This window comes from Heterobasidion irregulare (genome assembly GCF_000320585.1).
Source record: "Heterobasidion irregulare TC 32-1 unplaced genomic scaffold scaffold_10, whole genome shotgun sequence".
NCBI classification, from domain to species: domain Eukaryota; kingdom Fungi; phylum Basidiomycota; class Agaricomycetes; order Russulales; family Bondarzewiaceae; genus Heterobasidion; species Heterobasidion irregulare.
Window position 1 is genome coordinate 32,701 of NW_009258206.1, and position 12,151 is coordinate 44,851.

Consider the following 12,151-nt stretch of genomic DNA (forward strand, 5'->3'; position numbering starts at 1 on the left):
GATCGATGGATAGTTCCTCTTTCCAGATGTTCCTTGATGAATTTTCCTAATTCGTCGTGTTTTTCTGGGCTCAGGGCGTAGATTTTGGGCATTTGAGGTTTGAAGGTTGGTTTCAAGTCAATGGCATGATCCCAGTAAGTGTGTTCTGGGAGTCGCTGTGACTTTCGTTCGCTAAAGATGTCCAAAAATTCGTGATGCGCCTTGGGAACTCTTTCCTTTAGATTGGTGATGATGATTTCGTCTTCCAGGTCTTGGTCGAAGCTGGCAAATCCTGACGGTTCGGGGGCCAGTTTCCGAATAACTGGGTCCCGGGTGGCCTGTTTTCCTGAGGGTTTGTCTGGGAGATCAGGTTCTCCCTCGTTTGGTGAAAGAGATGGCTTGTCTTGAGCCTTTCGTTTCTCTTCTGCGTATTTCCTTATGTCCTTTAGGAGCCATTTCCTTTTGAGGTATGCTCGTAGTCGGTCACCAAACGTTCCGCTGTGATCGCGGAGTCCTACATCCTCCGATAACCTTCGGAGGTGTTCTAGGCGCTGTTTTTCGCGCTCGTTAATGCGTGGTTTGTGCCGTGGTTCCACGTCTGATAACCGCCTGCTATATGGCGGTTCTTCCCTTGCCCTAGTGAACCCATGTGGTTGCTGGCATTTCTGGGGGCACCGATCAAAGTGCACTTCACGTCGCCTCCACTCGATGGAGGGATCATGGTATTTCAGCCAATCTGTTCCTAGGATAAGGTCGTCTTTCCCTAGATTGGAGATAAACATCTGGACGCGCTCAGTATGCGTTCGTCCGTTAATGTCCCAAATGGTGAGGTTCACATCCAAGGCGGATCGGATGAGACCTGCTTTATTGATGGTGTCATCGACATTCCGGACGCGAATGGGGTTGTTGAGTGTGTAGGTGGGGAAACGATGTCTTTTGACCCAAGTTTCGTTTACTATAACCCCTTCGCATGCCGAGTCGATGGTTGCCTTTGCTCCAGCGTTTTGACTCCTGTTTGATACTTTCACATTCAGGCGTATGGGGGTGATGATACGGTCGTTCATTGCTCCGATACGAATACAAGTGCGGGCATCAAACTCGGGTCGTCCTTGACCTCTCTCCTTTGCTGGTGAGGGAGAGGTCAGGAAAAATGCTCCGCGTGTCCCAAGATCACTTCTCTTGCTTCATCTTCCCCTAGTTCTCCGAGCACTGCTCCGATTCGAGCAGAATGACTGACGCTTCCGTCTCTCTGTCGTCCGTTAGGTAACATAGCGCGTTGCCCATGGTTCGTTTGGGGTCGTCCGGATGAGGTAGAGTGAGGACGTTCCATCGAAGGACCAGGTTGTGGTACCCGCTGGTCGTTGCGAGGGACATCCTCTGTCTCCATTCCTCGATATATTCCCGCTTGGTTTCCCATAGCGGGTGCGTCGTCTTCTCCTTCCAAATCAACCGCGCGGCTTCTTCTCCCTGTCGTACCCATACGTCTCTTCGAGTTTCCTCGAGTCGGTTGAACGCCTCTGCATCGTGACGGGCAGTCAGTATTCCAGTGTCCTGTTTTTCCGCAATGGTAACAGGTGCTTGGAGGCTTGCCGTCATATTTCCGTTTTTGGCTATGGGCATTGCGCTTGCGTGTCGCGTCAATGTCCATGTCAACGACTTGGTTGTTCATTCTACGAGGGGCGTTTGTGGAATTGTAGCGGGGAGAGATTTGGTTATGAAAACGATTTAGATAATCGCTTCGAAAGGAGGTGGAGTTGGCGAGGATGGCTTTTTGAGCTGTTCTGGCTCGCAGCCGTCCATCTATTTCGCAGGCTGTATTGATCCAGTCCTGAATGGTATCCTTTGGCTGGACTTCCTTGTCGTATATTTTGTCCATGACGCGCGGGTCTAACCTGCGTTGGAAGTAAGGGACTTGCTCTTTATCGGAGATGTCGGCATCGGCGGCGATGAGAATGAATTGGTTGGAGTATTCATCAACCGTCATTCGTCCTTGGGAGAAGGCCATAAGTGCGCTTCGCGCCTTGTCGGTCTTGCCCGTCTCCCTGAACTGTAATTTGAACTTGGCTAAAAAGTCCTTCCAGGTGCCTAGATCGGTAGGTGGATCTGCTCCTACTGATTTGAGGAGGAAGTTCTCCGCCCAAGCTCCCGCCGTGCCGTATCTCATGCATGAGAGTACAAGGGATATTTTGTCTTGATCGGTCTTGTACCGATCGGATTCTGCTGCGAAAAGAAGGAGGCATTGGAGCATGAATTTCTGGGATTCAATGCGGTCGCCTGTGTAATTGTCTGGGAGTTTGACTTTTCCTCTTCCGGGTTGTACTGTCGCGGAAGGGGTATTTGTAGAAGTCGAAGCTTGTCCCGACATTTCGGCGAGTGGTTTGTTTCGGGTGTTGATCGGTGTTTGGTCTGGTGAGTCGGAGTCTGATTCCGAGGTTGTTTCCTCTTGCTCCGAGTCTTCGGGGATTACCGGCGCCGGTTCCCTGTATTGTGGGGCTAGTTCCCACTGAGCTTCTGTTTCGTTCCAAATATCCTCTTCTTCTGTTCCGTCTTCAAGGGTGAAGTAATAACGCCCGTTTCGGTATGAGCAGTTATCGTAATTCGGAGGGGCAGTTCCGTTATTGTCTTCGTAGACCCAGAAGTCCCCTTCGCGCCGGATAGGGCGATTGTTGTGACGGAGTTGGTTATTGATAAGTCTAGTGCCGGGTGGGTATTCCTGGCCTAGGTCTTGCTCCAGAGTGTATGCGGTAACGCTTTCTTGATGGGGGTCTATTATCCTCACCGAGGAAGGTTATGAGAGAGAGTGTGGCAGCAAGCTAGTGCGAGCAAGGTAGGGGCAGAAGAGTCTATTCTAGTGTTACGACTGCTCGTCGGTAACCCCAAGAGTAGGAGGTTCTTCCCTAGGTCACTCGTGGAGGATGTGTGGAACGGTGGTCTCGACTGTACGTGTAGCACAGGAGCCAGAAGTGTATTGCGATATAGCAATGAAGACTGTAGTAGGAAGACTACAGTGGATGAGGGTGCTGTGGTAGGAGGACCACAGTGAACGAAGGAGTACTGTAGGAAGACAGTACTGAACGAAGAGAATAGACTGAAGATCGTCAGCCTATTCTATGGGCCTTTTATACTACTTTGGGAAGTAGGGCATGAGAATACCGAATATGTATCTGTAGGTATTCTCTAAGTCGTCTCTCTCAATAACGACTACTCTTGTGCTTCTCCATTGGTCTCCTTCCGGCCAGGAGAGACTAGGAGGTTCATGCCCTGCGTGTGAGTAATTTATAAGGCGGCGTTCCATGCCCGCTAATACAAGGCCCGTGATACTCGACCAATGATGGATGATCCATTGGGAGTGGATGACCAGGGTTAACATCTGTACCTTGGTGTACGCCTCAACCTGTGAGGCCGCGTGATATTTGTGATGATCGTATCGGAATAGACCGCCGTGTAGGCCCGATAGAATGTGATCATAACAGCATCGGGGAGTAATCTGATGGAACCGACTGTGAGGCCGGTTTCGGTGCCGAAGCCCCGGCGGGTACCTTCGCGTGTCGTGAATTCTCCGCAACGGAGCAGGGCGGAGTAGGCGAGGCAGCAGGCGGCGCGGAGGTGGAGTTGCTGAGGGGAATCTGGCATGTGGTTGAGGATGTCGCGAAGGATGGGGAGGGTGATTGGTTGCTTGGGTTTGCGGCCGGCCTCGCCGTGGTATCTCTTGATGCCCCGAATAAGGCGTTGGACGACCGGCGCTTCGATTGCCGAGAAAGGAAGGTCCGTGTCGACATGGAGGGATCGGAGATGCGTGAGGTAAGCTTTGATGGTTTTGGGCTGGACTCGGCCGCCGAGCCAGGCCACCCATGCCATGACAGCATTTTGATTGGCCGGGAGGAGGGCTCCATCCGGGTTGAAGTGCCCGCTAATAGTGGCGAAATTGATGAAGGATTTCTGGCCGACGCTGTAAGTGGCGCGCGTACTAGACGCGATCCCGTGCCATAGGTAAAAAGCGACTTGGGGTGCGACGTGTCGGAAGCGTTGATACCACCAAAACGGAGGCGCCGGTAGGAGGGCTGTCGATCGAGATTGGGGGCGAGATCAAATAGTTGAGTATAATTAAAACGAGAAGCAGCGTCAGCGAGCGCGTTCTGATTGGAAGAGAGCCAAACCGCGGAAAAGGTTAGGTCGAGGCGGCATGTTAAATTAAGGAAGCGGCGCAGAAGCTCCGCGACTGGAGTGGAGCGATTTGACAGCGTGAGAAGCGCTTGGACGACAGCTTGGTTGTCAACATGAAAGATGACATGCCGGCCGGTGAGGTCTGGGCCCCAGCAAAGGAGGGCATGAAGGACAGCGTATAGTTCTTTGTACTGAATGTCCCGGCCCCGGAGCTGGCGGGGAAGACGAGAAGAGAACCATTGTGAGCCTGTGGTTCCGCCGATTCCTTTTGCACCGCTGGCATCTGTGTAGATGTGGACCTCGGCGCGGCTTGGCGTCAGAAGCCGGATCCCGTTCCATGTGGTAGCGACATCCTGCCACCAATCGAGATCACAACGGAGTGCGCGAGGCACGCGCCGATGCGAGCGATCGGTGCGGAATGATGCCATGAATCGGAAAACATGGTGTAAGAATGCCCGTGAAAGGGGGACTACCTGTGATACAAATTGTAGGTAGCCTGCAAGTTCCTGTAGTTGCAGGAGTGTACAGGAGGACCGCGCAGACCATTCTGCGAGGAGATCGCGCAGGATGTCAAGCTTCAGAGCAGGGAGCCTAGCTTCCATTGCGACAGAGTCAAGTTCTAGACCCAGGTACTCCAGGCACGTCACTGGACCTAGAGTTTTTTCAGGCTGAAAGCGGAGACCGAGGGTATGGCCAAGTTCCATAATCCAGTCCTTCGCAGCAAGGACGTCTGGAGGCACCATGTTGGGGGAAAAGATTGCAAGGAAGTCGTCGAGATAGTGTCGAAGTCGGCTGGGGATGTGACGCGAGATGATCCAGTGAAGTGCTTCGGCAAATAGGTTAAAAATATATGGGGCGGAGCGCAGGCCGAATCCGAAGACGATGTCATAATAAAATTGATCCATCCAGGTGAAACCGAGCAGGTGCCAATCTGCCGGTCGGACGGGGATTTGCCGGAAGGCTTGTTCGAGATCGAGTTTGATCATGTGCGATCCGGCGCCGGAAGCGATCAGATCTTCAACGGCTCGATGGAATGTGTCATATGTGATGGCGGCTTCGTCATCAGGGATGCCGTCATTTACCGAGGTCCCATCAGGCCATGAGAGGTGATGGATGCGACAGACTTTTGTAGCCCGTTTACGCGTGACAGCTCCGAGCGGAGAGCTTCGAAAGTGTACGAGGGGTGGCGCGTCGAAAGGGCCGCACGTACAGCCTTTTGCAACTTGGGCTGCGATGTCGGCGGTAATGGCATCGGGGTGCAGTAGTGCGGATTTTAAGTTTTCGCTGGACTGCGCGCGCGCGTGATCGTGATGGTAGCCTACATTGGCACCGTGTTTAATAATATCCATGACTGTATCTACGAACAAGGGGTCTGGGTACTCAGAAAGAAATTGGGCCCAAGCGGGGGCGTGAAGGCGCGAGGCAACGAGCGGACGGTGCGGGGGTTGGAGGGCGGGATGATTGGCGCGCGGAGCTGAGTTGGGGCGAGGCGGGGGGATGTGGATGGGAGGGAACGAGTTGAGGAGCGAGGGGCCGGTGGACTTGGGGGCGAGAAAACGAGCAGGGCCTGGGCGGAGCGCGTAAGCGTCTGCCGGCCCGAGTCCCTACTTGTGCTCGGTTACCGGGTGCCCTTGGCCGCATGTGGAGCATGTGTGTGGGCGACCCCAGGGGCAAGGGCTCGTCGTGCAGTGTCCGGTATTGTACTTGATGCAATAGCCGGTGCCGCCTGCCTTTCTCGTCTTTGTGCCACTGGGCGCGGGAGCATTGGGGCGCGCCGCTTTGTTGTGGCCGAACAAGCGGCGGGTCTGGATGTCCAGATCTATGCGGCCCCATTTGCTGTAGTCGCCCGTCTGCATCTCTCGTCGCCGAGCTGTAAAGAAGTCGGCGTGGTAGGCGTGCACCGCGGCCCAGTTGTATTCCGAGGCGAATTGCATCAGCGATGCTGTGTAAGCCCAGAAGCCCGAGATGACCAATCCTATGGATGGGGTCATGGGGGCAATTGCCGATCCGAAGATGGAAAAATAAGTGGAAAGGGGGATGATAACTGAGTTTAGGGACCGGTACTCCTTGGCGGAGGAGTCACCGGTCTGGAGCTCCAGCGTGTCGCCGTTGAGGGCTAGGATGCGCCGGTCGGCCTTGTCTCGGTACTGGGGGTCCAGCTTGTAGAGATCCGAGGACCGAAATTCATGGGTCACAATGGCCGTGATGACTGCCGCCTCGACCAAGGGGAATTGGGAGAGAAGGGAAGGGGACGCACCAGCGGCAGGATTGGTGGATGCGGGTGGCACGAAGCCGGGGACGTGCGATGAAAGCACGTCGGCAGCTGTGGGCGCCACGGCGGATGGTGCCGGTGCCGGAGCCGGGGCGGCTGCCGCTTCGGGAGGAAGGTTGGCGGCCGCCTGGAGGGCTGTTTGTAGCAGGAGCTGCAGGTTGGCCATCCCTGTTGTCAGGCTCGAGACCTCGGTTGCGAGACCATGGAATTGAGCTTGGGTGACGGTGTCGGACACTGGAGTCTCGGGGTTTGGGTTGGTTGAGGTGGACATGTCGAGAGGTGGGGAAGCGGGGCGGTTACGTGGCAGGAATCGTCCGTTAGCGTCTCGGCGCGGGGGCATGCAATGCCTGGCGAAAAACTAGATGTACGTAGCGCGTGCTGCGAGTGCGCGGCAGTGAGTTCAGAATGAGGAACTGCCTTCGCGCTCGCGAGGTATATATATTGAGAGAGGATAAAGCGAACACAGGCGGCGGACAAGGCAAGGTGGCGGACAACGCTAGCGCTAGCGAGGGACCCTGATCAAGGCGTGGCGCTTTGTGAGAAAAGGTCCCATTGACCCCGAGCAACTCACCCCTTCCATCTGCTCGATCCAACAGTCGGACTGTGTGGCGCGACAATCATCGGACTGTGTGCGGCACGGCCGGACTGTGTGGCGCAGATTCACCGCCAAATCTCGGAATGTCACCGAGAATCCGGACTGTGTGGCGCTGAACCAGCGCCAAAATCCGGACTGTGTGCGGTCTCGGCCGGACTGTGTGGCGCAACAGAGAGACTGTGCGTGGTGTGACAACAGTGTGACGACTGTGCGCCCGCAATCTCCCGACTGTGTGCCGCCCTTTCCCGATGCTGACTAAACTGTGTCTCCGGGTTGCAGAATACCCTCAACATCACAAACAATTACATATCTCTCGATCCCCTAATCCAAATAATATAATTATGGCATAGTTTGAAAGGAAATGTATGTAGGAGCATTTTATTAGTTTTGCAATGGAAATCCAAGGACAATTGTGGACTGGAGACTCGGTTTTTTGAGCTTTTCCCTCAATTCTGTATTTTGCCTGTAACATCTTCAGTACTCCATGTCTACTAATGAAAATATTAGGGTACCATGAAAAATACATTTTAAGCCTATTGAATCAGACAGAATTGCGTGCAACTTCGGATTTGGTTCCCAAAACCCAGACTGTGCTTCACACAGTCTGGTTTTAGGGGGTAGACTGTTTAAATCCATATCTATTGAGCCCCTGATTCAATTTCACTGCTTCTGGGCCTCAAAGTTGAAGCAGGGTATGAAGATTCCAGGAAGGATTTTTTCATATTTATATTTACATTTAATTGGCAACACAGTAGTTTCGGATATCGGTGGACTCAAAAGTGTCGGTAATACTACTAGTGTGGGCGCGGGATTGTTGTCGGAGCAGATGCCGCTGCCGCGGGGACCATGGATGGTCATGGGTATGGGTGTGGGTGTGGGTGTGGGTGTGGGTGTGGGTGTGGTACAGGCGGGAAGAGAACGGGCAGTCGTGGTGTTGAGGGCAGAAGAGGTCCATCCAATTGATCGCCGGTGATGTGGGACCGCAGAAAACATCGCATGTTATGAGAGAAAGACTATGCATACAGAACGAGTACATGCACTGGAAGCACCGAAAGCGTTGAAAGCACTGAAACCAAAACAGATGCGGAACAGATATAGGAAACAAAACAAAGTCTACACTGCCCTATTGGATGGGCCAGCATAGCCCTGCGCCGCCAGTTGCTGTCGGAGGAAGGCATTCTCATCCTCCACCCTCCTCCTCGCCGCGTCGGCCTGTACCCTCGCCGCGTCGGCCTGTACCCTCGCCGCTGCCTCCTTCCTCGCCGTTGCCTCCGCCGCGTGTACTGCCGCGTTTGCTGCCGCAATAGCCTGTACCCTCGCCGCTGCCTCCTCCCTCGCCCTCGCATCGGCCTGTACCCTCGCCGCTGCCTCCTCCCTCGCCCTCGCGTCGGCCTGTACCCTCGCCGCTGCCTCCTTCCTCGCCGTTGCCTCCGCCGCGTTTACTGCCGCGTTTGCTGCCGCAATAGCCTGTACCCTCGCCGCTGCCTCCTCCCTCGCCGTTGCCTCCGCCGCGTTTACTGCCGCGTTTGCTGCCGCAACAGCCTGTGCCCTCTCCGCTGCCTCCTTCCTCGCCCTTGCTTCCGCTGCCTGTAACCTCGCATTATTTGGATTAGTCCTCACCTTTTCCACAACTCTCGTGAAATGGTGATTGTAACCTGGCAGAATGTGGTCCAGCGGTGGGTCTTTGGGCTGGATGGTGAAAATTGTGAGGAAGCGCCCGGCACGGAGAGGGCCATGGAGTGCATGATCAACTGATCTGCCACCGTGGCGGACGCAGAAGACGTCGTAGATGACGGCCGCATACCAGTAACATTGTCGTGAGACAACGTTGTAAATAGGCGAGTGCTCATGCACCGCAACCAGCAGGGCGGCAAGGTTATGATCCGTCACACGCGAGGTGAACGTGAGCTCGCGGCAGACCTGGTACGGGCTGCCTGCTCCTTCGTCAATGCTGTCGATAGACGCGCCATTTTGCGGGACGTGGATGTAGTCGAGCGCGTGCGCCCCCATAGGGGGTATCGAGGAGGATCCGATGTTGGCGTAGGTAGAAGAGGTCATGGACGAGTCGACCGAGGTGTAGGACGAGCTGTGGAACCAGGCGGGCTCGGACCTGACATTCATTTGGCCAGTCTGAGCGGAAAGGTCGACCCCTGGCCGGATCATCTCATGGGGGATCTGGCCGGTCTCGATCGTACGCTCAACGATGACGGGAACGATGCGGGTGGCACTGGCTGAAATGGGGTAGATAAACTCGATGATAAGGAACTCATGCCAGACTCCGCCCTCCCGCTTGCAGTGCTTAATTTTGGCAATGTACGGGCGGTAGTAGGGAATGGTATCTGCACAGACGTGCTGCGCCCAGTCGAGCACGTGACGCTTGATGCCTTGTGGGCAATCAGGGAAGTAGGTAGGGTCGACGGGGAAAGACATGTTTGAACGCCAGAGGAAGCGGAAGGGGAATGCACTGGAGAAGAGGTTGTGCAGAGAATATAATAAATGCATGGTGACATAGGGCAAAGAACGGCTGAACGTGATGCGAGGGCTATGGGCAAGGCCGTGGGACCGGCAAGGACACATATACATACAGACGATTGCGGCATCCTCTGTCCGGCTAGTACATACTTCCTCCGCGTGGCCTCCAGCATCCTGCCTAACTCACCGTGTATCAACTAGCATCCCCGTCTCTGTGCTCGGATCGATCCTATCTCTATGCCTACATGCGAACCGCTCGTCACACCGTCGAGCCCAATCCCGCACTCGTCTAGATGTGGTGCACCATGTGTCTCCTTGTACCGCATGGTCCAGTCGTCGACGTGGGTGGCCTCGGCGAACAGCAAAGTGAGCGCCCGCAGATGGAGTGTCGACGAGTCATGGATAGGACAGGAACTGGGCGTCAGTTGGGCTGCTTCGGAAGACATGGTCCGTGTTCTGATCAAGGTGAATGCTCCACATGCTCTCCAAACCACCGTTTATGCCTTCTACCTAGCCGATAACTCCTCCGCCATGGAGGACGATGAGCGTATGAGAAACAAAGGCGGCAAAGACAGCGCAAAGACTCGCGTCGACCAAGTGACATCACGTGACTCCCCTCACGCACGGCACTCTCGCTGATAATTTCCACCTCTTGCAGCCTCACAAGTTCCACCGGTTTCTCATTATCTTGAGCGGTACGATAAGAAGTGCCATAGCTACACAATGACTGCGCTTCCTGTACAGCTTGATCGTGTCTCTAGCCAACGATGGGCGCTCATCAATCGTTAATATTTTCCTCCCAACACCCTACGACCAGTCGCTCCTCAGTGACCGAGGGGACATTCCACATCGAGTGGGATAGTAAACTCATAAACTAACCAGCTTGGCGGCTACAAGACTATGGACGACGAGCCCGACGGCAATGGACGCAGTTTCCGCGCACAGGTATGCACAACCTTTTACCGATAGCTGACTTTCGATTCACTTTAGATGCCATAGGTAATTCTACAGATGCTCTTTGCAGTAACGCAAAATCAGCAGCGCCGCGAGGAAGAGGAGCTGCGCACAATGGGAGCAGACATTATCGAGAGATCTGACAATGAGAGAGGTAAGTCGGTAGCTCATAGGAAGGGAGTCATGTGGCCACCAGAGCATAACGCACTGTTCACAGTGGATCAGATCACGCCGAATGACCACAGCGGACAAGACAAGGACATCAAAATGGCACCCCCAGTGAGTATGTTTTGAATATACTGCCTATTCTTTTGACAACCTCATGATGCATAGAATCGATCTATCGGTCCTTGCGACGCTGTAATCCAACTCAAACAGAAGCTCGTATCGAATTTGGAGAGCACGGATATATTTTCATGGGTGTCTAGCGATCGCAACGATGCTTTGACGGACTTGAGAGTGCACAGCAAATGTCATAGAGAGATCTGGCGCACATTGGAAGTGCTGGAGGAGCAAAGAGACCAAGACAGCGGCCTTGGCAAGTCGATGTCAGCTATCGCGAAGAGCAGACAAGAAATATTCACAGCGCTCACGCGCGAGAACTTCTACTGTTCACCAGCCCTCTCACTCAACCACCGCCTCGCCGCGGCGAAGCTTTTGGGCTTCCTTTGCGCCTCTCCTCCTTCACTCAGCATCTTGGAGAAGGTCTCCGTCTATCGTGATGTTCTTCACACACGACATTACGTTCGCGAGGGAGAAGACCTTGCTGACCTCCTTCGTGCCCTCGAGGCCCTGTGTCAGTGTTCGGACCTTTGGTATCTCACGTTGGCATTGGAGGAGCGTGCATCTTTGATGCGACAGGCGCTCGTACTTTCCCATGCCGACAAACACCTTATCACCTCCCTTGCGAATGTTCTATTGATGATGTATGGCCGCAGCTCGCAGAGGAAATGAGGCAGCGCGAGGCAGGGTTGGACTGTGCGGTGCTGAGCACGATGGAGACCCATCTGAATGAGACCGGCTCCTCCTTGCCCGACATCGACACGTGGCTAAAGCTACATTGCAGGATCACCACTCTTGCCCCAACCACGCACGTGGACTGCCCTGAACGACTGATGACGCTCGAGACCGCGATGAGGGAGCGGGGTTCATCTGCGAGGGACCGTATCGAGGCGCTCAAGGAGGCTGAGAGGCTGACGAGCTTAGGTTTCGGAGTGAGTAGCCGATTGAAGGTCCTGAACGAGCTTGTACGCCAATGTAGAACGATCGGGACGGAGGATGCCTCACAAGAAGCGTCACGGCTCACTGAAGCCGCATGGGGCCTCATCAGGGGCTCCTGGCATACTATGCGGAAGCTTACCGAGCTCACGCGTAAAAAACAACCACACCCATTTGACCACCCTCATGATAAGTCCCACACCTCTAGTCTCTACTCCGCATCCCTCGCCTTCGATGCTACCGCCCAGCCGATGCGATACGCCCTCCCACAGCTTCTCTGGGTAAACCCTTCCCGTGCCGAGCATCGTATGCTCAGTAACCCCGCCCATAAGATGGAAGACTACGCGCACGCATTCAGACGCGGGGCGCTCGCGCTTGGAGACATCGCTACAATGGAGCATGGAAGCCAAGAGAGGGCGCACGCGTGCGTTGCACATGCATTAGCGCTAGTCGCGACGAATAGAGTGGATGTACTGGACCAAGCGGTTGGGCTTTGT

General features: G+C 54.7%; 7 protein-coding genes across 7 annotated transcripts; 3 read left to right on the forward strand and 4 right to left on the reverse strand.

Moving 5' to 3' along the window:
- Window positions 1-677: 677 nt before the first annotated feature.
- Window positions 678-1,043, reverse strand: HETIRDRAFT_52310 (uncharacterized protein; the record flags this gene model as incomplete). The annotated part of the gene is made up of 1 exon (XM_009552198.1): window positions 678-1,043. A coding segment is annotated over one exon (366 nt), but the record flags the coding sequence as incomplete, so codon positions are not given.
- A 77-nt stretch (window positions 1,044-1,120) lies between these two features.
- HETIRDRAFT_326894 (uncharacterized protein) lies at window positions 1,121-2,344 on the reverse strand (the record flags this gene model as incomplete). The annotated part of the gene is made up of 1 exon (XM_009552253.1): window positions 1,121-2,344. The coding sequence occupies one exon, from the start codon at window positions 2,342-2,344 to the stop codon at window positions 1,121-1,123; it is 1,224 nt and encodes a 407-aa protein (XP_009550548.1).
- A 3,403-nt stretch (window positions 2,345-5,747) lies between these two features.
- Window positions 5,748-6,686, reverse strand: HETIRDRAFT_326573 (uncharacterized protein; the record flags this gene model as incomplete). The annotated part of the gene is made up of 1 exon (XM_009552254.1): window positions 5,748-6,686. One exon carries the CDS (start codon window positions 6,684-6,686, stop codon window positions 5,748-5,750), a length of 939 nt encoding a protein of 312 aa, XP_009550549.1.
- A 1,302-nt stretch (window positions 6,687-7,988) lies between these two features.
- Window positions 7,989-9,445, reverse strand: HETIRDRAFT_411437 (uncharacterized protein). Its single transcript, XM_009552255.1, has 3 exons — window positions 8,553-9,445; window positions 8,373-8,402; window positions 7,989-8,234 (listed from the first exon to the last, which is right to left on the reverse strand). Exons 1-3 carry the CDS (start codon window positions 9,438-9,440, stop codon window positions 8,124-8,126), a joined length of 1,029 nt encoding a protein of 342 aa, XP_009550550.1. The 5' UTR covers window positions 9,441-9,445; the 3' UTR covers window positions 7,989-8,123.
- A 245-nt stretch (window positions 9,446-9,690) lies between these two features.
- HETIRDRAFT_411438 (uncharacterized protein) lies at window positions 9,691-10,687 on the forward strand. The gene is made up of 5 exons (XM_009552256.1): window positions 9,691-10,079; window positions 10,141-10,220; window positions 10,286-10,427; window positions 10,482-10,590; window positions 10,654-10,687. The coding sequence occupies exons 1-2, from the start codon at window positions 9,720-9,722 to the stop codon at window positions 10,207-10,209; spliced, it is 429 nt and encodes a 142-aa protein (XP_009550551.1). The 5' UTR covers window positions 9,691-9,719; the 3' UTR covers window positions 10,210-10,220; window positions 10,286-10,427; window positions 10,482-10,590; window positions 10,654-10,687.
- On the forward strand, window positions 10,383-12,131 carry HETIRDRAFT_388563 (uncharacterized protein; the record flags this gene model as incomplete). Its single annotated transcript, XM_009552257.1, has 3 exons — window positions 10,383-10,427; window positions 10,482-10,715; window positions 10,770-12,131. The coding sequence occupies 3 exons, from the start codon at window positions 10,383-10,385 to the stop codon at window positions 11,388-11,390; spliced, it is 900 nt and encodes a 299-aa protein (XP_009550552.1). The 3' UTR covers window positions 11,391-12,131.
- HETIRDRAFT_441654 (uncharacterized protein) lies at window positions 11,135-11,939 on the forward strand (the record flags this gene model as incomplete). The annotated part of the gene is made up of 2 exons (XM_009552258.1): window positions 11,135-11,730; window positions 11,792-11,939. Exons 1-2 carry the CDS (start codon window positions 11,387-11,389, stop codon window positions 11,937-11,939), a joined length of 492 nt encoding a protein of 163 aa, XP_009550553.1. The 5' UTR covers window positions 11,135-11,386.
- Window positions 12,132-12,151: the final 20 nt, after the last annotated feature.

Coding starts and splice junctions, on each gene's coding strand:
- HETIRDRAFT_411437 (XM_009552255.1), bottom strand. CDS start 9,440: ATGTCTTTCCCCGTCGACCCTACCTACTTCCCTGATTGCCCACAAGGC. Junction 8,403..8,552: donor AGGCAGCGGAGAGGGCACAG/GCTGTTGCGGCA, acceptor GCGAGGGTACAG/GCCGACGCGAGGGCGAGGGA. Junction 8,235..8,372: donor GGGCGAGGGAGGAGGCAGCG/GCGAGGGTACAG, acceptor CAGGCCGACGCG/GCGAGGGTACAGGCCGACGC.
- HETIRDRAFT_411438 (XM_009552256.1), top strand. CDS start 9,720: ATGCCTACATGCGAACCGCTCGTCACACCGTCGAGCCCAATCCCGCAC. Junction 10,080..10,140: donor CAAAGACTCGCGTCGACCAA/GTGACATCACGT, acceptor CACCTCTTGCAG/CCTCACAAGTTCCACCGGTT.